Genomic DNA, 25284 nt, shown 5'->3' on the forward strand with positions numbered 1-25284 from the left:
TCACTTGAACCTCAAAATATTTAAAGACATTTGTGCACCACATAGACGTTTGCGCATCACACTATCGTTTAGTCAAATTTTTATCAAATTCAAACAACACGCTGCTAACACTTTGTCTTTACTATCTATAAAGTTGGAATTGTGAATTCTCATTTACAAGTTTTGTCATAAATGCATTGGGTGTAATGCATAAGTGTGAAATTGGCACAGGACGCAATTTGTAACATTAGACTAAGGATCTTTGCCTTTTTCAATTATTGTTGCAATATGGATCTTGTTCCACTTGTATGAAATGACAAGAAAAGGAACCTACTACACTTGTAGGAGCAAGTAGGGATAAGAATAGTTGGATGGTTGCACAAGGATAGAAACCTTCTAGCAGAATTAGAAAAAATGACAATATGAACAACATTGTTAATATGTTTTGGATGTTTACATGTACATTTTCTTTGTGTGGCAATGGTACTGTGGCATGCAATTTCTTTTACATGTATGATATGTTAAGGAAAGGGAAATAATACTATTGTTTTAGCCAATATGGGAAAGACTTTGTGTGTAATAATAATACATTGATGCCATAAGATTGACAAGAAGTTGTATTGTAATTTAAATGATTTCGAAGTAAGACTACATATGATATTTTGGATCATTCATAGTGATCCATCATCAAGATTAAATTACAAACTAGGTTAATAAAGAAGAGAGAAGTTACACATGAGAATGAAAACTATAAAGAGAAATAGACATTATGAACCTAAAAATGATAAAATAATAATGAACTAAAATTTGTTAAAATAAGAAATGAAATAATTATTATATTAATAAGATAATAAATATTAATATTAAATATTATAATAATATTAAAAAAATTGGGAAGAAATAATTTTTTAATAAAATAAAGACCAAAATAGATGACAACACAAAGAATTCAAATTAGCTATAGCCATTGATAAAGCCATTAAGGGAAAAAGCCAAGAGGGTTTTTCGCTATTGTACCAAACCCCAAAATTAGTAGATTTTGTGATCCAAACAAAGCTCACATCCCACAAGAACAAAAAACAAGGATAGTTAAGCTTGATCATCATGAAAAAATTGAAGAAATTTCCTACCTTTATTTGAAGGAACAAAATCTCAATCTATAACATTCTAGTTCCCGTCAACCTAAAAAGCCTACTTAGCTAAGTAATCACAACAACATTCCGTTCCTTGGGAATTTAAACAAATGAAATGAATTCAAAATTTATAGAGTAGGAAAATTTTCTTAGTAAGAGATGCGAAGCTCTAGAAGGAAGTATGCACCTTCTCTTTGTTCAAGAGAAACCAATATCATAGATTCTATTTCATGAATAACCTTCTTCCAACACAACTAGTAGGATTTTCTAAGCACCACAAGAATGGCACGAGCCTCCATTTGATTATTAATGCAACACCCCATATAATAAGTGAATAAAAAATAATATAACTATCACTATCATATTCAACCCCACTAATTCCTGCAATACCCAAGTCGCTCTATAATGATCCATCAATAAATTAATTTTGAAAAAACTAAGTGGGAAAGGAAACCACTTACTAATCATATCCACCTTCCTAGAAGGTCTAAAGCCAAACTAAATCTAAGTAGCAAAAGAAGGAGAAATCCCAAAGAGTCTTGAAAGTGGGCATCATAAGTGAAATGTTCTCTTCAAAAGTCATGTTGCAGGTTTTTGTTTAGCTTGATTTACCCAAAAGCAGGTTTATGATCCTAGTTCAAAAAGGTGTGCTTGTAATTTACAAATAAGATTTAAGGAGTGCTCACTTCTTTGATGTATATAGAGACATGCTAGACCAGGAGGAATTGGAAGCTCTAAATCAATTTCTGCAAGATAATAAGATCACACAGGAAGACAATGATACATGGAACAAAGAAAATGTCCAGTCTGATGGACCAAAGTGGGATGCAGTACAAGAACCTGATATTGACCCCTTGTGGGGAGATTTGAAGTAGACAAGGCTGAAGGAAGCAACAATGTTATTGGGTCATTGGAGACATGATGACCCGAGATCTCTATTCTTTTTGGTTTTATGAACTCTATCGTTATTGAAATTTGTATATCTCTAGTTGATATTGGTAAACTGTTATCGTAGTATAGGTGATTTTTTGATGTGATCCATACATATGTTATCTGATGGACACTGTTGAAAAGCTCATATGATGTCTTATTTGTGAACTATCTCTAATATAAAAAAAATGTTCTCTTCAAAAGAGAATTTAGTCTCAATAGTTTTTTGACTGAATCCTTAATCTTCCACCAAACATGCATAATGAGACTTTAGTGCCTTGTAAATTTGATTATTTCTCTCTAATAAACTCTACCAAAGAATAAAATTAGGACCAAGATCCTAGGTAACCACAAGTATAGAAGCCAATGCATAAAGATGACCTAAGTTAGCCCCAAAATTAACTAATGAAGTGGTATGAATAATAGTTTGGTTCCACATCTTCCATTATTCCCTCCAAATATCCATAGAGAATCGAGATTGAAAGAAAATTTAAGCTAGCCTTTATTCATTATTGTCACACAAGACACTTATAATTACCTTGAAATCCTCTCCTTTTTATATTATCTAGGGTGAGGCATTTGTTTTGACAAAATATCCAAATAGATAGATTAAATGCCAAATAAAGTTATTTTAAATTTTTCTTGACCAAGGAAAGTCTCTCCTTTCCACCTTTCTTATGTTCTAAGAATTAATAACCAATAACAACCAAATAGGCCACCGTAGGATCATGAACTTGTGTAGGAATATCCATTCCCTATGGGAAACAACAAGACCAATTAGAAAGAATAGAGTTAGAGGGAGTCCAAGCTTTAGACGTTTTCCCTCTAGCAAACTAAAGGGAGCCTTATAATGACACACATGGGATCTCCCCATATAGATAACACTCTTAAATTCAACAAATTTTGACAATCTTGCACACCAAAAGATTTCACTCAAGTCTGAAGAGGGGAAATGAAGAGATAATTGGGTACGATGATCCCAAGAGTCCTTCCAAAAAAGAGAATTGTCCCCAATATTGATAATCCAATATAATTCATTTATTATCAATTAAGCCCCCTTCTTAGGAGTTTTCCAAACCTTTGAACATTTCTTAGGTTGATCCATCTAAGGATCATAATCGTTATTAACTCCTCCCAAATATTTGTAATTAAGAACTCTAGCCCATGGTTACTTTGGGTTCTTGCATCATCTCCAATAGAATTTAGCAGTTAGGGCTTGACAATTGAATTTATCTTGCCAAAGACGAAGTCCATATTTTTTAGGTTTGTAGACTTGGTCCCAACTTATAAAACTCCGTTTTTGAGACTCCAACTTCCCTACCCTTAAGAATTTTCTAAAAAGAAGCGTGAATTTTCTTGAGAAATGTTTTAGGGGTAGATGAAACTAAGAATTTCTAGATATGAAGAGTTGAGAAAACTAGATTTAAAAGTGTTAATGGTCTAACAAAAGATAACTACCAGAAAGTCTAATGACTAACTCTCATTTAATTTATTTCTAAAATGATATTCCATTGATCCCTTTCGAGGCTACTAGTAGATAAATGAATACCTAAATAATCTAATGGGAGATTCCTTGTACTAAAGTGAAGAATGTGAGAGATTCTTTGTTGGATAGGCACTAAAGTATTAATGAAAAAATGTTGAATTTATGCTCATTAATTTGTTGACCAAAAGTAAAAAAATAAATGTCTAAAGGTTATGAAATTTATTACCTCACTAATTTTTACAACCCACATCAACGTTGTATCATTGAAAAACTAAAGATGGGATTGCAAATCAAGACCTTGAGCCCAACATTGACCTTAGATGGAACCATTAGCTTTTGGTGCTTCATAAATTTTCAAAGACCTTTTTACATCAAGACAAAAAAGTTAGGAGATAGGAGATCTCCTAACTAGAGTCCCTTAGAAGTAGAAAAAAGAGAAGAAATACCTTTGATAAGATTCAAGAACGAAGAAGAAGCCACACATCTCATATAACCCAATCAATCCATTTCAAGAAAAAACTAAAAACACTACACATTCTTGAGGAATGATCACATGAACCTATCATACACCTTGGACATGCCCAATTTAATTAATATCAAATTTATCCATGAATTTAGAGAGTCTTCTCGATTTTTTCTCTAGTCTTTAGGCAAATTTCACATCTTTATCCTTGGAATTGAACTTAGAATGGTTATATTTAGTAGAGACAATAATGCCATTAAGAATTTGATGCACTTTAACAAATCCACCTTGCTTAGATGAAATTATGCACACACAAAAATACTTGAAATTCCCATCAATAAGTTTGGTGGTTATCTTATAAGTAATATTGTAGAGAGTAATGGGCTGAAATAACTCAAAAGAGTTAGCTCACTCTTATTTGGGAATTAAGGTCAAAAAAGGTAAAATCGATAGTTTTAAGCATTTGAAAATTGTAAGAATTGGCTATGAAGGTAGCCACCCAAGGTCTAGAGGCCAAATGGAAAGCACAACAACAAGAGAGATAGAATGTGACAAGAATAAACTATATTCTTATCAATGATGTAATATGAAATGGATCAACTAGATTAATTATTACATAGGAGACCCATTGGTTATATAGCCAAGGTGAGAACATATGAGTGCATGAGATTATGAAAAATGTCGTAATCTTATGACATGAGATAGAAGGAGATGACCTATCATGCTACCTAAAGTGGAAAAGTGATAGAGTGATAACACCACTAAAGGTGGATCACCCACCTAAGGTGAAAAAGTGCAACCATGAATGGTGGATATGTTAATGTGATAAAGACACTAAAGATGGAGACACCACATAAAGTGGAAATAACATGATAAGTCCACCTAAAGTGGAGATTCTCCAACAAATCCTATGTGGTCCCTAAGTAGCTTAAGTGACGTGTAATTAGGACCTAGGTAGAGAATAACCAAGGTAAAACACCTTAATTGCACCAACACCGCCTCTTAAGCACAACTTAGGGATATGTGCACAAAAGCTAACAATGCAAGATTGATTTCGACAACTAGGCCATGTTAGGTGCCCATGTACAAATCTCTCACAAACAAAGAAAAGGAGAAAACCTAGTGAGACAAAACTCCTGCCCCCAAAAAAGATCAAAACACAAAATGATCTCAAAGAATAATGATAAAGACAAAACCCCATGTGAGGAAAAAGTCCCCCCCCCCCCCCCAATAGGGAGACTCTCTCAAAGAAGTGCAATTTGGTTTGTAGGTTAGGAAAAGGTGATGTTGTGGGCTCCCTTGTTTGTCTTATGCCCTACTCTCCTTGTTTGAATCAATCCCAACACCCAAACTCCTTTGGAGAACTCTCTACCACTTAATTTGTTCCAATTCTTCAAGTCCAAGGTTAGAACTCAGAGGAATAAGTTCAACCTCCAAGCCTAATTCAATTCTCTTCACTTGCAGGGGATTAGGACGGATCTGAGATGGTTTATCAACTCCCTCCATGTGGTTTTGAAGTTTACTTCCCTTCATTTCCCTATTCACTTTCATGGTTCCTATAGTTTAGGCCTTGTAGCCCTATGAGCCCCTTTTAGCCCTGCTTTCACGGTTTTTGCTCCTTTGCTCTAAAACCTTCCAAAGGACCCTCCAAAAGCCTTGGTGATATGGATGCCCATTTGAACACTCTTCAAGATTATGGAGATTAGATGGTCTGGAACGACCGTACAGGTACGGTCCCCAAAATGGCTCTTTTGAAGGGTTTAAGGCTTGTGTGCTTTCACCAATGGGTTTTATAGGACTCCACACCTTGTCAAACCTACACAATCACACTGAGTATTTGCATAACAACCATCCTCCATGCCAATCACTTGGCTCTATCAAATTTGATCACCCCTGCAAGAAATAAGAAAAATAACAGTCATGTTCCCTAGCCGAGCTATGGATCTCGCCTAGGGCATGATGGTAAAGTGTTCCAATGCAACTTCCGAGACACAAAATAAAATATTTACACTATACACAGACTCCATTACTTGAATCACAAAGGCCATTGAGAAACCACAATGGGAATTCAAGTTGGAGCCATTTTTAGGTCCTTAACCCCTTTACTCAGACTGAGAGCAGTGCAAACAAGAAATAATTTCAATTCACCAACTAAACCTACACTATGAAGGGACACAAATACTGTTTGAGCACAACAACAATAAGTGCTAGAATTCCATGAAAGAACAGTATGGAAATCAATTCATTTAGTATGGACTGCAACAAGCAATTTGACAATTTTAGTGAAAAATCTGGAAATTGCCCCAAGTTGCTATTCAAAATTCAATCTTTGGAGCTTCCAAATCTTTTACAATGTTTTGAGTGGCCTTATATATGCCTACTCAATCAAAACCAACCACCAATTGGACCTCTAACTACTGATTTGAGCATTTTGTCAAAATTGCTCACATTTTCGCAAAATGTTGTCAAGCCACCATGACAACTTTTACACTACAATGCATTTTGACAAATATTGAAAATCCTCACACTCTTGACCCCCTAGGATGATTTCCTAACATCAAATAAACATTTTCAAAGTCCTTATGATGCCTTACAAGGAGTTTTACAAAATTTTGCTATATGATGCCATTTGAGGCTTACAAAGGCACATAGGCCCAAACAGAGTAAACAAGCTAAGATTAATGACAAGCAAACTAAAAAAAACTCAAGCACACTCTTGGACTCTTAAATATTCCTTTATTCAATCATTGACCCAATGAGGATCATTCACACCAAAAAGTTGAAGTTCACTAAGAAACCTTAGGCCACCCCCCCACCACTATAAGAGAGAAGAAAAGAGACCATGAATCCCCCCTTCAATGTAGAATATCCTACAAGGATGGTCTAAGATGTTGACCAACATTTCTTCCCATTAGGAATAAATATAACTAATGTTGCACTAAGAATGTCAAAGTGTGACAAAACTAGGTACTACTGCCAATGAAAAACGGATGATGAATCACTCATTGCAATATGATAGAGATTAGGCATGGAGACACGTGTATGAGTATCAATTGGATACTCAAACTACATACATTATCAATTCGACACATGTACCAAGTCTCACAATATAGTTCATAACCTACTGAATACAAGAGGATTACATCAAATGAGTCATCAATGAAAAAGTACAATAAAATGTCACTTTATATTAGTATGTTTACAACATAGCTCATGCAAGAGATTACAACAAGACATAGTGAAAATTAGGAAGCATGAAGATGAATATGCCACCAAGGAATGTTCTATAGATGATCGTTGATGATGCCCTATAATTGGGATGATGGGAAGAAAAAATTAGGAGAAACTATCCCCCTTGGCTACCAATTGGAGGACAGATCACTACAAGCTTAATGACATCCGTACGATGACCAGGGGGAGTTTTTTCTTCAACATTAAGTTCCATACTCCAATTTAGATGAATGGACACATGATCTTGGGGGTTTTAGGCTTTTGAACATGATGACAGGGTCGATTTTGCCCCAATGTGCTCTAAATTGCAGGTGCCTCCTGGATTTGGTAACCTCTATCCACCTTCAAACAGTTGTAGATTTAGCCTTTGGTATCGGATTTGGATGAAACAAAAGGCGATTCTGACTTTCTCAAACCTTCTGAATTCAATGGTAACCTCAAATATGACCTATAAATCTCTAATTTTGACCTATAATAGAAAGCCACAAAATGCAAAACCCAAAATTACACCAAAATGATCTCAAATGGCAAACTAATGGCACTCTAAAAGCTCTAATACCATGTAAGATCTGGCTATGAAGGTAGCTACCTAAGATCTAGAGGCCAAATAGAAAGCACAACAAAAATATTGATAAAATGTGACAAGAATAAATTGTATTGTCATCAATGATGCAATATAAATTGGATCATCTAGATTGATCATAACATAGGACACCTCTTGTTTATATATCTAATGTGAAAACATAGAAGTGCATAAGATTGACAAGTGTCATAATATTATGACATGAGACAAAAAGATATAACCTATCATGGCACCTAAAGTGGAAAAGTGATAGAGTGATAACATCACTAAAGGTGGATCATCCACCTAAGGTGGAAAAGTACAACCATGAAAGGTGGATATGATAATGTGATACAGACACTACAAGTTGAGACACCACATAAAGTGGAAATGATAACATGATAAGTCCACCTAAAGTGGATATTCTCCAACAATTCCTATGTGGTCCCTAAGTAAGCATAAGTGATGTGTAATTAGTACCTAGGTGGAGAATAATAAGATGAAACACCTTAAGTTACACCAACACTTATTAGTATGGGATTCATGAACCATCCCCAATAGATCAAATTTTAGAATGTCCAAAAATTCTTTAAAAAATATGTGAAAATCATTAGGAGCAAGGGATTTACCTTTCTATATCTAAAACACAACCATCTCAAGCTCTTCAATAGTGATTGGTCCCATAAAAATACTATTGATATCTTTAGAAACTAAAGGATGAATGTAGTCCAATATCAATTTCTCCTCCTCCAATGCATTTGAACTATTTTATGTGAAGAAGAAGAAATACAAGATTATTTCCCTAGAGATGTCACAAAAAGAGGAAACTTGATCTCCCTCTATTGAGATGAGAGATGATAAAATATTGCCAATTCTCCTTTGACAAAATTATTGAAGAAATAAGTTTTCATATCCCCTTCTTGAAGTTAGTCAATTATTATTTTTGTTCCAAAAGTCTTATTGTGGATCTCCCATTCATTAAATTATTTGAAACTATAAGACTCTTCAAAAAGGAGTTCCTTGCTTATTCCAAATTCCTTTAAATCTAAAAATTAATACCATCGATTTTTCTTGAAATTGAGCCTCTTTCTTAAAATTATATTCAAAAGAACATTTGTTCCACTAATTAAGCTTAAACTTAACAAACTAAAATCCTTTAAAACAATAATACATAGTTCTACCAAAAGAAAGCTTTCCCTACAAACACCATGCGACCTTGTCCTCATGAATATCAAGATCCTTGAACCACATAAGTTGCAACTTGAAGGGAGCCTTTTTAGGAAAGAAAAATAGCGAGGAAAACAATTTAATTAATCAATGATATGATCCCCGTTGGAATACAATGAATCCAAGAACACTGAGAGGGGGGTGAATTAGTGTTCTGTCGGTGCAAAAAGATTTTAACCTTTTATAACATACACATATAAATCGGTAAATGAAGAAACATATAACACGAAGTAAATAAACCAGCCACATGAATGAACACCATAAAACATAGAATTTTATACGTGGAAAACCTCAAAGAGGAAAAACCACGATGAGATTTGTGACCCACAATATCAATTCACTGGTCATATGAAAGATATTACATAGCATGGGGGCCTGCACATGCAGGAAGGCACACTGCCTAGAGCACACTGCTCAACACAAAAGAGTCTCACTGACTACAAGCTTCTGCTGAGATAAAACAGTAATGGTGAACTCACAAAATGCATCTGCAATGCCAAAAAGAGTTCCGGTATAGCTCTGCTATGTACCGGTTCATAAACCGTCAACCCTTTTATTGATATCTCCTTTCCTCCAAGAATAATTTACAAACCATCTACTGATCATTGCATGCTATTACTTTCGCATACAAATGACCTACATATATATCCTTCGCATCATTTTATTCTACTACCTTGTCATATCTCAAAATGACCTAATAGACTGACTTATATACCCTCTACAAACAATATGCCTTATGTCGGCTTACAATACATTACAAAAGATATTCAATGTCGACCCTATATAATAATTATAAAATAATTTTACAAATAAAAATTTATAGATCCCAGACTGATGTCGGCTTCATTGAAGTGTTGGATGTCTGTGCCAGTGATGACCCTAATTACTCAAATGCCGGTATCTGTCGTTGTATGCCTCCAATGCCGGTATTTGCCAGTATATGTCTTCTATAGAATCTTGTTGCCATCAATGAAAACATATGAATCCAATGAGTTTTAATTTCCAACAATCTCCTCCTTTGGCATTGATGACAACACTCATGTGAAAAATGGATTCCCTGCCGGTTCAACTGAAACATGCTCCCCCTCAGCTGATTGACTATGTTTGCAATATACTCTCTGTCTGATATCCTCCCCCTAGGATTATATACATATTTTTCACATACATATACTCCCCCTTTGGCATCAATGCCAAAGACCGGTGAAAGAATTGAAAGAATAATTACAGATTGCTTTACCAGACTTTGACCAATTTCAAGATTTCTGGATAACCTTTCTCTAGTAGTTGTATATAGGTAGCCCAGCCAATTTTGAATGTTTCAAATATTGATACAAGTCCACTAAATAAATGTGCAAGTGTTTCTTTCTCAACGACTTCTGTCGGTGTGGGCTTCGCAAGCATATCCATGTGTTCCCTCTTATGTACACCAAGTGAATCCAATCTTGGACTCACCAAACCTCTGAGACTCCTTGCTTTTTCTGAATAATCTTTTCTCTTTCCTTTTCAAAAGCAAAAATTTGGTTCTCCAAAGTCAAAATTTGTCCATCAATGGATGTTGTAAGTGAAGTTAGTCCATCAAAAGAATTTTCAATATTAGCAATATTTTCTTGTAACTCCTTTATCCTCTTATCTACATTTGTTGTAAGAATCTCTATATTACAACAGACCCTATAGATGTTAGTACCCCATTTCAAAGAATTTTTAATAAGTATAAGTTTCTCTTCAACCTTCCTCTTCTCTGTCTCAATAATCTGGTCAAAAGCGGCTTTCTTAGCCAAAGTAAATATTTCAAGTGCTTACCCGTCAGAAATCTATTGTAGTGATTGAAACATTTTAGATCTGTGCTCTGTCAATACCTTAAGCTTGCCGGAAGGGCTTTCTTCATTTTCAATCATACAATCGGGAATCAATCTGTGCAAAATTGTTATTGACTGATCTATTATTCCTTTGTCTGTAGATCCCTCCTTCATTAGCTTTTGAGTAGCCATCAACATTAGCTCTGTGGGACTCATCTTTGTGATTGATTTCTTCTCAACTTGACAAGTGTCAATTGCTAAAAGTTTTGTTGGGGAATCAACTGTCGGTATGGTATTGTGTGTCTTATCAGTCTCCTTTTCCTTATCCTCTCTTAGTGTATCTCTTTTCTCATCCTCTTTTGCATCGGTGGCTTCGCCACTTGGTGGAGTATCTGTTACTGCCGGTGGAGTATTATCCACAATATTATCAGTATCCTGTACAGTACCTATATTACCTTGCTCAGACTATACAAATGTTGTCTCTGTCTGTTTAGTCTGTACACTCTCATCAGTTTTAGGATTATCTACCAGTTCATTCAAAATTTGATCTGAACTTCCCAAAATTTCTTTCCCTTTAGATTTGTCCGGAATGGTGGGAGTTCTTGCCTTAGCAAATTCTTCTTGAGAAGTAAGGAAATCGGGATTCTTTTGGAAGAATTTATCCCAACCATCTCTAGTCTCATTTATTATTTCATTGATTCTACCCATCATTAAGCTTATTTGTCGAGGTTTGCTGCTAAAGATTGTTCTATTGGCAACTTCTATACATCTTTTCATTTCCTCATTATTTATAGAACCACACATACTCAAAAGTTCAACTTCTTTAATCTCTCTGTCCCTCTTGATTGCATCTAATCTCCTTGCATCTAACTTATTATACAATGATAAAGGAATTTCCTTCAAAATCTCTACCAAAGCCTTCCTATATATATCTAAATGTAACATAATTGCTTCTTCTATTTCATTTTACTCATTATCATCTAAATCTTCATAGAAATTTGACAAATTCTTCAAAATTCCATCTTTAGTTACCTCATCTATCAATTTTGCACAAGTCATTGGGGGGATGATGGTAACATTACCAGATTCAATTGCTTCATCTATCACACTCTTTTTCTTCTTGTTGGGGGTTGCAGAAGCAGATGGATCAGGCTTCCTCTTTTGGGTAGGTTTTCTTGCCGGAGGTGTGGATGATGTTCTCACATTTCTTACTAGCTTCCTCCTTGGCTCTACCTTCTTCTTTTCTACCCGAGGCTTGTCAGCTTTCTTCCTCTGTACCCTTCTGAATGCAAGAGGTTGATTATACTCTACATTAGAGTCGAAAGTGATAGGAGATATGAAAGTTGCTAGCCTCTTTACCTCAGGAGCACTTTTCACTATAGTTGTTGCAGCTGCCATTACCGGTTGATCTACCTATTTAGATCTATAACCTAGTTCTATATCTATCCTGTGAATTATATTTTGAATGAAGACAAACATTTTGTCTATTTTCTTTCCCTCATTTTCTTATTGAAACCAATTTTAACTTCAAGAGCCTTGCTCTCTGTAGTACCAAAGTGTTCAACCTTATCATCCAAAGGATCATCAATCAATATTTTAGCATATAGTTCCAAGATGTTGTCATCAACTTCATAACCCAATTCAATGACCCATATTGTTCTAGGTTCCACCGCTTCCATGAGTGTCTCATTTGTTTTTACCATGAAGCAGATTTGAGTGGAGTATTTCTCCACAATGTGTTTAGAGATTCTCTCCCTCAGTCTCATGTTCTCTTGAAAAGTTTTAAAGAAGCCCGATAACTTCTCATCCATGTTCCATCCAAGACCGGTGATTAAATATTTAATCTGCATACTTACCGGTATGTCATGAGCCCAACGTTTCTTTCCCAAACCCGGTAGCTCATTCATGAAATATAACATCAAGAAGACAATAAGATTGCCAAACCGGAAAGTTCCTTTCTTAACACCTTTGATCTTGCGAAGATTTAACATTAATTCACTTCTTAACCATTCACACAAATCACACTTTCCATTATTCTTTATCATTTGATATGCAACATGGATACAAGAACTGGAAACAGAGTTCAATCGACTTGAATGTGTTACCTTGTAGCCAATGATAATGCTGGAAAATTTCACATCTACATCTTTAATGGTGCTTACCCTCATTGACCTTCCATCATGGGTTGCACCGGTGATCTTTTCAATCATATTGTTGGAGATCTTCTTCCCTGGTTTCTATCCAACTTTGGGTAAGCCGATTGAAAGATTTTGATCATTTCTCAGATAACTCCTAGAAATCCTTTAGAATGCCTTTGCTCGCTCTCGATCGCCTGTGATTTGCCTTTGCTTTGCTCGAGTGTTGGGTGAGTGAAAATGAGTCTATTTTCCCTTTTTATCAGTGAGTAAACCCTAATTCTTTACTGTCATAAATGCTTAGCGGTGTACCCTACCAGATGTCGGTTTCACAGTTTTATGTCGGATAAACCTCCATCAATGATCAATACAACTCTCCAGATCTCTTTCCAGATCTCTTCTGAGGAATATGCAATATTTGCAATGAATTTTCCAACCCCTAAGGCGTATGCCTCAGTACCAGTTGAATTTCTTGCTGGTGCAGGAATACTTTGTTCTACCGGTGGAGTCACTGGTGTAGTTGCTGGTGTAGTTGCATCTCCACTTGGTTCTTCAGACTTTCTAACCCATCTCTTGGTGTGATCTTGTTGTAATTCATCTACCTTCTGCTTTCCTTTGTCATTGCTAACCGGTTTCATCTTGCTTCTACAGTACTTAGCAATATGACCTATTTTCTTGCAAGCATAACATGTAACATTGTTCTTTTGAATTTATTTGACATATACGGTGCCATTCCTTAACCTACATTGATTAGGAAAAATTCCAAAATTTCCATATCCATGACATTTAACATTCATTCTGCAATCTTTTGACTTATGACCATATTTCTTGCAATTTGTTCATTGATCGGGAACTGAATTGTAGTTTTGATTTGCTCTATTTCTACATTGTTTAGCCATATGCCCAAATTTATTACAAACAAAACATCTACCATTGAATTTGTAAGCATTAGATTGCCTTACCAGTTTCCTCTGGTCTGATGAGTTCTGCATACCGATTGTCTGATCTTCATTTGCAGTACCGGAGCTTTCGCCATGTAGAAATTCAAGTCTAGAATCTTCACTCTGCCTTTGTCTTTTCAATAAATCATCCAACTGTGCAGCACTAATCCTTAATTTTTCTTTATACTCACTTGCAGTAGTTAGATCATCTTTTAGAGTCATTGTTAGTCTTTACAGGTCTTGTTCATTATTCTGGGATTGTACCAAATCATTTCTTAACAGATTATTCTCATGAGCCAATCTGCCACATTCTTTAAATTTGTTCTTCGGAGATACATCAAAATTTTCTTCCTTCTTCTTTATGTCCTCAATATCTTTTGACATCCTCATAGTCAGGTCTTGCATTTCATTCTTCATGAGCATGTTAGCTTGACTCGGTTTATGACATTGTTCCTTAAGTGCATTTTTCTCTTCATCATCGTGGTTTTGTAAAAGTTCTTTCCTCCTAGCTTGAGCTAATGATAGCCTTTCGTGCAGAACAAGAATGAATTCATTAGTAGAATTCAATTCATCTTGCAACTTTAAGTTCTTCATCCTTTTAGCATCATAATCCTTAAGTGCCATCTCAAGTTGATTCTCCATAGCCATGTTCAATGATTCTGATTTCAGGATCTTCCTCAAGCTGTTAAAGTTCCTCTGAGGCACCAGGCTCTGATACCAATTGTTGGAATACAATGAATCCAATAACACTGAGAGGGGGGGGTGAATCAGTGTTCTACTGGTGCAACAAGGTTTTAACCTTTTATAACATACACATATAAGCTAGTAAATAAAGAAACATATAATATGAAGTAAATAAACTAGCCACATGAATGGACACTGTAGTCACATAAATCTGTCCATTTTTTTTTATATCAATAGCAGGTTTAAGATTTATATTGCTTGAAAGGAAAGTATACATGCCTTCAGCTACTCAGTAGCGAACTACAAAATGGGGTCTCACCCCTATAATAACAAAAAGAACCCAAGATAGAATCCACACCAATGAAACCTACCATTCAGGATACATTCCTTACAATAGGGAATCCCCACCCAAAAAACCGACAACCTACAGGATACCAACCTACCAGAACCAACCAAGGGCTTCCTTCTTGGAGAAGTTGGGAATGGCCTGACTGGGTCCTGCCTCGGGCAGCGCCATCCCGACACATGTCATGGTTCTCGACCATCCGCTTCGCAGCTCATTGTGATCCACAACCTTCGCACTCTTCCGCAGGATTTGGTGATGCACCAGCGGCAGCCCATCTTCACCAATTGGAGCCTATGACTTCATCGGTGTCTGCTTGCCACACAATTTTGCTCTCTCCACTGGTCCCAACTTCTGCACAAAGTCCACAATTTCCCGCCACCCATTCCTTGCATCCTCCAACTGGGATTCCACTGAGCGAGAATCCGACCACACCACCAGGCGCTACACTGCATCATTCCCCCCGCCTAGGCGCCTCCATGATCCTTGCTCCATTCTCAGACCCATTCCAATCTCCATGCATGCCACGACCTCTGCCAGGTCGCTCGACCATTTTGGTCTCATTACTAGGGATGCCACCTGCAACACCTCCTCCTTTGAACCTCCCACCATTAGAACCAGAGCCACGAAAATGACGAAATATCCAAATTTATTCACGGGTGACAGTCACCGTCCAGGAATTATTCCCCAAACATCAGGTGAACAACCCTCCATAAATATTCCTCATCCACCCTAAAAAAATTCATCAGATGATTGCTTGAGATTATGCCTTGAAATGCAGGCATTTGGCCCTCTATAAGTAGCAAAAAATTTGCTTCCATCCTTCCCCTAACTCACAACCAAAACACAACACTCACAAGAGCCAATACAATCCTCTACGTAATGCCAAAAAGGAAAACAAGGGCCTAAATAAACAATCTGCAGCCACTCAATACATTAATTTCGTCGCACACACCACCTCATACTACGCATCACCAACAAACCAAAATTCCATAGACTGACATCATTGCACCTGCACCGCCATAACTTGCTGCTAGTGCGATGAACACAAACCACGTGAGCCATCCCCACCCCTCCATCATGTGTGTCTAAAATGGATCACACAAATCTCAACACCACGTCTTAGGTTTCCCTTTCAAACTCAAAGCACATTCATCCAAAATCTAAGGGACCCAAATCCCTTAAGTCTTCAAAGAAATTAAAATGATCAGCCAAGGAGCCATTTGCACCTACGTTCGAAAGCCTATCAGCCTCAACATTCTCTTCCCTTAGAACATGTGATACCTATAAATCCTCAAACCCATTGAGAAGGTTATTCATTCTTTTGATATGTTTATCCAGGTGCCAAGCCTCCATCCTACCCTAGCAATGTCATTCACCACTATCTGGGAGTCCCCTTCAAGATGAAGTTTTTTCACCTCCAATTTTTTTGCCAAAAGAATTGCTTTAATTTCCGCCTGACACTCAAATTCGTTGTTAGTACCATCCACCAATCTCTTTGCTCCAAGAGCAAGAATACCACCTTTCTCATCACGAGCTATGACCCCTGCACCAGAGATCCCGAGATTCCCCCTTGATGCCCCATCAAAGTTGATCTTGGTCCATCCCCTGTCTGGCGGAATCCACACATGACTTTTATCACCCATCCTAGGAGGATAAGCCCTAAGAATCCCATTAGCAAGCTTGAATTTGATCAAAGGCCAACCCACCAGGATACCAACATTAAACTGAGTGAACGGGGTCTTTGCCAAATTTACCTAGGAAGCAACATTAGAGACTAATTCCGAAATTGCCTTCTCCAATCTGATCAGAAAATGCTCCATTGGTTTTGTTTTATCCTCAAAGAGTATTCAATTTCATTCTTTCCAAACTAACAATATTATTGTTGAAGGCATGACCTTCTAAATTGCAGCAAAAGTTGAAGATTTGTACAAAACCGGCCACGATTCCAGCCAATCACGCAGATTCCCTGCTAACGACCCCTTCCAACTCAGCCTCTGCAACCCAAAGCGCCATGCTTCCTGGAAAAAATCACATCACAGGAGGAGATGATCCACATCTTCCTCCTCCTTCTTGCAAAGCACACAACAAAAGGGACCCGCAAACCCCATTCTTTTAAGTCTATCCCCGGTCAGAATCCGGTTGTTGCCCACCAGCGAAGAGAATGCACCTTCTTTGGGTAGACAAGCATTGTTCCAACATACCTTTGCTTCCCAATCCACCTTCTTGACATCTACCTCCAACAAGGCATACCCCAACTTGAAAGAGTAAATTCCACTCTTCACACCATACCAAATGATTTAATCCTGCTCCCTATAACCCATCACCTCTCTGCTTCCTAGGATATTCCTCAACGTCCTTTGATCATCCTCCTCCAAATCCATATTGCTAGGATCCTTCCAAGTCATTCGTTGTCCCAGATCGAATGAATCTTGGACCAGAAAATCACTCACTTTGTCTCCCCATTGTTGGATGGTCTTTTGAACAATCCGCTGAGGAGCCCCAACATCCAAGGATGGACATCCATCCCAAGAATCCTGCTAGAGACTAGCCTTATGACCATCTCCAATCAGCCAAGTCAGATGATTGGTCACCGGGCTTCTACAATTCACAAGAAAGTTCCAAAGGGCAGAACCTCTTTTGGGATTTTCAACCGTGAGAATCCTCTCCCTATCCCCATTGTCCAAGTACTTAGTCTGAAGAATACGTACCCATCTCTGCTTTGGGTTACTATACATCTACCATAGTAACTTCACCCCCATAGCTTCATTGATTAACTTCCAGTCATGGAACCCTGCACCTCCACCCCCTTTCGGTTTACAAACTTTATCCCAAGCCATTAAAGGAATTTTGTCCTGATCTTGTTTACCGTTCCGCAGAAATTTCCTCATTTTCTGTTGAATATTCTTGATCATCATGCCTGGAAGTTTGAAGCAAGCCATGGAGAAAATTGGCATTGCCGAGATTACTGATTTCAACATTAAAATACGACCGACCAACGTGAGCCATTTACTTTTCCAACCCTCCATTTTTGCTTTACAACAATCAAGTAGTCCTTTCCAAATCTCCATCTTAGCCGCTCCAACAAAGAGCGGCCTACCAATAAACTTCCCAGGGAGCTGTCCAATTATGATACCAAAGAGTCTGGCAATGGCCCTCTGAGTACTAACTTCTGTGTGAAAAAAGAATATCTTCGACTTTTGCCAATTGACCTCCTGTCCAGTGGCCCAACTATATCTATCATGCATTTGTTTCATCACCGTTGCTTCTTGCATGGAAGCCACACCAAAAAGGCAAGTATCATCAGCAAACTGAGAATGTGTAGTCGTTTCCACCCCTCTAGCAATCTCAAAACCTTTCCACATCCCTTGAGATCGCTTTTTTGCAATCGATCGTCCTAAAACTTCCGGCAACAATATGAAAAGAAAGGGGAAGATGGGATCCCCCTGGTGAATACCCCGCGAGGTAGGAAAAAAACCTTGGGGGCTACCACTAACTAAAATCAAAACATTGAACTGTATAATCATACTAGAAATCCACTTAATCCAACACTTACTGAAGCTGAACTTGGCAAGCATAGCCAAAAGAAAGGACCTGTCAACTCTGTTGTAGGCTTTTCAGATGTCCAGCTTCAGCATCATTCTTCTTTGTCTTCTCTTCATGGCCATATGAATCGCCTCATGAGCCACAATAATCCCATCAACAATGTTCATCCACAGGGTGAAACCGCTCTGTTCACATGAAATAAGTTTTTCCAAGATCAATTTGAGTCTGTTGGCAGCAATTTTTGAAATGATTTTGTATAGTATTACACAGTGAGATCGGTTGGAATTCCTCGAAGCCCATCAATTTATCTTTCTTTGGGATAAGCGCCACCAAAGTACAATTGAATTCTTTCAGGATAAATACCCTAGTCCTGGACTCTTCAACCACCGCCAACAGCTCGCCACCTAACAAATCCCCAAAAAACTAGCAAAAGAAAGCCTGAAAGCCGTTCGGACCCGATGCTTTCTCCCCACCAAGATCAAAAACAACTTCTTTCAGTTCCTTCAGAGAGACAGGATCCTCAAGCATCCAATTGTCCTCCCTAGAAAGTAATTGAGGGATCACAACCAAAAACTCCTCTTTCAATCTGTCCTGATCAATCCCACTCTTGTTCCATAAATTTCCAAAAAAAGCAACCACCTCCTAGTTAATCCGGTCAGAATCCTCCGTCAAAGTACCATCCTTCATATGCAGAGATAAAATTCTATTAAGACATGTCTTAACCTTTACAGAACTATGGAAGAATTTTGTGTTTTTGTCTCCAGCTCTAATCCAATTCTCACGTGATTTTTGCCTCCAAAAAATCTCTTCCCTCTGCAATACTTCCCCATATCTACTGAGCAGGTCTTTCTTCCTGAGGTAGTCCACCTTGTCCATTCCCTCAGCAAGGACTTTCAAGTTTAGAGCCTCTATCTCGCCTTCAATCCTTCATTTCTCTTCAAAGATATTTCCAAATACAGTCTTGTTCCAGCTTTTCAGTTTCTGTTTAACATAGCTTAGCTTTTTAAAGAACTGAAAAGACAAGAATCCTTCAACCACAGGGGCCTCCTTCCACCATCGAACAACCTGATCTCTGAAGCCTTTCTCCCTTAGCCACATCTTTTCCACCTTAAAGGGGCATCTGAGCGGAGCTCCATCCTTCTGCAAAACAAGTGAGACCGGGAAGTGATCTGAGCCAGAGATTGCCAAAACGTCCGCCTCAAAAATAAGGGGAACCAGGTTCCAATCCCCTACCAAAAAGAACCTATCAAGTTTCTCAGCTATGTTGGAGAAACCCAAACGCTATTAGTCCATGTAAAGTTCCCACCTTTAGCAGCCACTTCAAGCAAAGCATTAGAATACACAAAGGTCTAAAAATCGGATTGAATCCTGCACATCCTTCTCACCCCTCCATGCTTGTCCAAGTGGGAAAGAGTGGCATTGAAATCCCCCACAAAAATCGTTATGGCCGGCCTAATATCCTCTAAAGTATTGGTAATTTCCTTCCATAGCTGGCACTTATCCGTTGTTTTAATAGGACCATAAACAGTGATTAAGAAACTTGAGAAGTTGATAGTCTGTGACCTTACCTTTGCCAACTGCCAGTATTTAGAACTTGAGACTGCTTCCACTTTCACTAATTGGGGGTTCCACAAGATACCCAGGCCACCTGAAGCCCCCTTCGCATTAACAAAAAAACCAGACCATCTCTGTCTAACACCAAGAATCCTAGCCGCCTCTTCACTACCTAACTTAGTTTCCTGAATGTAAATAACTTCTGGTTTCGCCTGATCAAATCCTCTTTTGATCATGCAATGCTTGTCAAGGACATTGCAGCCCCTAACATTCCATGTTAGGAACTTCATTGCTGCCTAGGAGAGAACAAATCTCTCCCGGATCTAAGAAGTTTGGTCTGCCCCTTCATGTTGCTTGCTTCGTCCAGCAACTTCTATCTATTTTTCCTTCCCCTCATACTCCCTTTAGTCGCCTTATTGGGATTTTATTTGGTCTGTTTGATGGTTCTTGTGTCTGTCTCCCCTACCTCTGCCGGCAACCCCAACGAATCATCACTTAGGGCATCTTCATCTCCAGACTCCATCTCCAACAATTTCTCGTAATCCTCCTTGATCAGGGAGACATAAATATCTTTGAACCTTCCTGTCGTTACCTCTTCAAGCTGTGCAGCAAAGTCATAAGTCAGGGTCGCCAGTTGTCTCCCCATGGTTTCTGCAAAAGGTACCTCCCTTCCGGGCCCTAGGGGAGGAGGCGGCGGGAGAGGAAAGGAAACCCCACACTGCCTACCCCAGCCTGAGGTATGAGAACTAGGTCTGACTCTGAAATAGAGACAATCATTGGAATGAGACCGCCCCTAAGCACTTATCCACTTGCTGAAACCACGTGAGTCTCCCCGTCATATCTTGCCAAGAGCGAACCCCGATTTGATGCAGCCTCCCCTTCAAAAATTTTCTGGTTTGCAACATCTAAACCTATAGCAGGAACAATGACTGGGGGTTTGTCTACCAACTTAGACACCATTGCATCTTTGGAAACATCCATGGACACTTCTAGCCCATCCCTTCCTAAGTCGCATTGTAGGATCGTTGTGCTCGGGCAAACAACAGAGTCAATGACAGGAGCCGAATCTGTAAGTGTGACATCTGGCATGACCTTTAAAACTTTCAATGATTCTACCAATTGATCCTCCAGAGCTCTGTCTACCCTGCCTTTGCCTTTCTGTCCTACCATACATTCAAACTCCTCATGCCCCCACTCACAGGACTTGCATTTCACCATGGTCTCTTCAACTTTTATCTCTTGCCTCCAAAAACCCTCAGGGGAGCGGATTTTAATGGCCTTGGGGAGTAAGGGGTGTGGTTTCCACATAATACAGATTCAAGCATACATACATGAGTCCAATTTGTCAATGACTTCATCTGATTTAATGAATCTCCCTAATTTGTCGCCGATTACCTTGAAAACATTCTCCTTTCAGTAGTCATGCGGTAAGTTGTACAACCTAATCCATACAAGGATTTCCTCAATGGAGGCTTGCCGAGGATCAAAGTTGGGGATCCAATTTTTAATGTAGAACCCTACTCCCATCATCATGAAAGACCCATTATACATAATTCTGGTTTTTTCAACTTCTGACACAACAATGATTAGGAAAAAGCCATTAGTTAGGGTTTTAATCTCAAAGTGGCTCCCCCATTCCTCATCAACCCATTTCCTAATCTTTGAAAAAGCAGGCCAATCTCCTCCCCACTTCATTAAGAAATCTCTAGCATGCAAAACTTGAACCGATTCCTTCCAAGCCAGTGAATCAATATAGATGCTAATGGTTCTCTTTTCTGTCATCGTCGGTGCCTCCACCATAATGGGTTTCTTAGTAGCTGTTGATTTTTTCTTCCAAAACCGCTCCTCAGTCTGCTTTTTACTCCACTTAGGGAAGTTCAGAATCTAGGAATGACCCCATTTATTTTTGTCTGGCTTGAAAGAGATGCAGGCCTCACCAAAGCTGCCCTCGTCCCTCCTCCTTTGATCTGAACCCTGCTGCTGGAACTGGTTAGCACGAGGTGGGAACCAGGACCATTGGTTGTCCAGGCATCGGGAGCCATCCTCCAAAGCTCACGACCGAAATCCGCTGCCTCCTGCAAACCCTAACCTCCTCCTGCGCTCCATTTTTTTATGTGATATGTGCTATAAATCTTTCCATTTTAATTAAATGAATATTTTCTATTTATTTGATTAATAAACCCACTAGCCAATAGTTAATTAAATTAACATTTAATTAATTCATCCTCAAACATTCTCCTATTAATTAAATAAATTATTGAATTTAGTTTAATTAATTCATTACACCAAATTCACAATTAATTAAATGAATAAATCTTATTTATTTAAATCCCCTTTCTTCTTTTAAATAAATAAATAAAACATTTATTTAAATCATTAAATCCCCCCCCCCCCCCCCACTTACATTCTCCTACAAATGCAAGTTGCAACCACAAGTTGAAATAAATTAATTTTATTTTAATTTAAATCCTATTTTCCCTCACCCACCAAATCCACTTGCAATCCTAAATCCCCTTCTAGACCCTTCTAACCACTTTCTAATCATTCCTAATTAGCCTAATCCATCCCCTAAATATTGTCACATTCCTAAGCAACTTGAAGTCACTTCTCAAAGACTCCAAAGTCTTTGAAAAGCATTTAATGTTTTATGTGTTCAACAAGCTAACCCCTAAAGTCTTCCAAACCACTAATGGCTCTTACATGACCATTAATGGCTCTTGCATAACCATTTATGGTTAAATCTACTTGTCTCCATGGTTAGAGACTTTACCTCTAACTCAACCCTCATTTAACCCATGGGTCTCTTCAAGCATTTATTGCTTTGACCATGGATATCCTCACTAACTCTTGCACAAGAGTTTATCCATTGGATAAGGGCATTATTTATTAGATAAATGGCTTTATTCTTTCAACTCAACATTAACCTTACCTCCCAAGTTAACCCTCAAGTCATGTCAAGCATTTAATGCTTATTCCCTCTCCTCTCAACCCATGTCTTGTTGACATTTATCATCCTGGGATTGGGTTGAAAGTCCTCACATGGATCTTAAGCCCTTCAATCATGGCCCTTGATGAGATTACTCAATTTCAACCCTCCATTGCTCCATTTTACCTGAAAACTTGTATGCATTTAACCTATAGTGAAATTTAGAGAGCATTTAGCATAAGCATTTACATTTACTCTTTTGCACTAAAATCAATACTAGGTTAGATAATAATCTCATTTTCAACTTATTCATGTTTGCATTTTTATGAGCTTTTATTCACAATCTTGAACCTCCATAAGACATCCAAAAATAGTGCAAAAAGCTACTGAGAGCTACACTCATTTGGGAACTTGGAGAGGAGAGGAACAAGGGAGGAGTCACTATGAATGTTTTGGTCAGCATTTGGAGGATTTTAGAGTTTACCTATTTTGTATTTTCATGCTTTCCATTTCTTTTTTAGTATCTCTCTTGATATGCTTGATTAGGCTATTGTTTAAATTGTGATTTCTAACACTAACAATTGGTTTCTTGCTTGTTGCTTGTGTTTTTTATCCTAACAATCTCCTTTTTGCAAAGCATCAAGCACCATAACACACATAATTTTATACTTGGAAAACCTCAAAGAGGAAAAACCACAATGGGATTTGTGACCCACAATATCAATTCACTGGCCATATGAAAGATATTACATAGCATGGGGGCTTTCACATGCAGGAAGGCATGCTTCCTAGAGCACACCGCTTAACACGAAAGAGTCTCATTGACTACAAGCTTCTGTTGAGATAAAACAATAATTGTCAACTCACAAAATGCATGTGTAATGCCAAAAAGAGTTTTGGTTATAGCTCTACTCTGTACCGGTTCATAAACCCTGAACCCTTTGACGAGTATCTCCTTTCCTCCAAGAATGCTTTACAAACCATCTACTGATCATTTCATTCTTTTACTTTCGCATACAAATGACCTACATACATATCCTTCACATTACTTTATTCTACTACCTTGTCGTATCTCAAAATGACCTAACAGACTGACTTATATACCCCCTACAAACAATATGCCTTATGTCGGTTACAATACATTACAAAAGATATTCAATGTCGGCTCTATACAACAATTACAAAATGATTTACAAATAAAACTTTTCGGATCCCAGACTGATGTCGGCTTCACTGAAGTGTTGGATGTCGGTGTCGGTGATGACCCTAAATACTCCAATGCCGGTGTATGCCTCCAATGTCGGTATCTGCCAGTATATGTCTTCTATAGAATCTTGTTGCCATCAATGACAATATATGAATCCAATGAGTGTCAATTGCCAACAATCTCCCCCTTTGGCATTGATGGCAACACTCATGTGAAAAATGGATTCCCTGTCGGTTCAATTGAAACATGCTCCCTCTGAGCTGATTGACTATGTTTGCAATATACTCTCTGTCTGATATCCTCCCCTTAGGATTATATACATATTTTTCACATACATATACTCCCCCTTTGACATCAATGCCAAAGACTGGTAAAAGATAATTACTGATTACTTTACCAGAGCTTGACCAATTTCAAGATTTCCGGATAAGCTTTCTCTAGTAGTTGTATATAGGTATCCCAGCTGGTTTTGAATGTTTCAGATATGGATACAAGTCTACTCAGTAAATGTGCAAGTGTTTCTTTCTCAGTGACTTCTGTCGGTGTGAGCTTCACAAGCATATCCATGCATTCCCTCTTATGTACACCAAGTGAATCCAATCTTGGACTCACCAAACCTCTGAGACTCCATGCTCTCCGAATAATCTTGTCTCTTTCCTTTTCAAAAGAAAAAATTTGGTTCTCCAAAGTCAAAATTGTTCCATCAATGGATGTTGTAAGTGAAGTTAGTCCATCAAAAGAATTTACAATATTACCAATCTTTTCCTATAACTCCCTTATCCTCTTATCTACATTTGTTGTAAGAATCTCTATATTACAATAGACCCTGTAGATGTTAGTACCCTGTTTCAAAGAATTTTGAATAAGTATATGTTTCTCTTCAACCTTCCTCTTCGCTGTCTCAATAATCTAGTCAAAAGCGGCTTTCTTAGCCAAAGTAAATCTTTCAAGTGCTTGCCCATCGGAAATCTGCTGTAGTGATTCAAAGTTTTTAGATATGTGCTCTGTCAATACCTGAAGCTTTCCGAAAGAGCTTGCTTCATTTTCAATCATACAATCGGGAATCAATCTGTGCAAAACTATTATTGGTTGATCTTTTATTCCTTTGTTTGTAGATCTCTCCTTCATTAGCTTTTGAGTA

General features: G+C 37.9%; 1 protein-coding gene across 1 annotated transcript; it reads right to left on the reverse strand.

The window, feature by feature from the left end:
* Nucleotides 1-19383: 19383 nt before the first annotated feature.
* LOC131051639 (uncharacterized) lies at nucleotides 19384-20300 on the reverse strand. The gene is made up of 2 exons (XM_057986206.2): nucleotides 19842-20300; nucleotides 19384-19737 (listed from the first exon to the last, which is right to left on the reverse strand). Exons 1-2 carry the CDS (start codon nucleotides 20298-20300, stop codon nucleotides 19384-19386), a joined length of 813 nt encoding a protein of 270 aa, XP_057842189.2.
* Nucleotides 20301-25284: the final 4984 nt, after the last annotated feature.

This window comes from Cryptomeria japonica, chromosome 8 (assembly GCF_030272615.1).
Source record: "Cryptomeria japonica chromosome 8, Sugi_1.0, whole genome shotgun sequence".
NCBI classification, from domain to species: domain Eukaryota; kingdom Viridiplantae; phylum Streptophyta; class Pinopsida; order Cupressales; family Cupressaceae; genus Cryptomeria; species Cryptomeria japonica.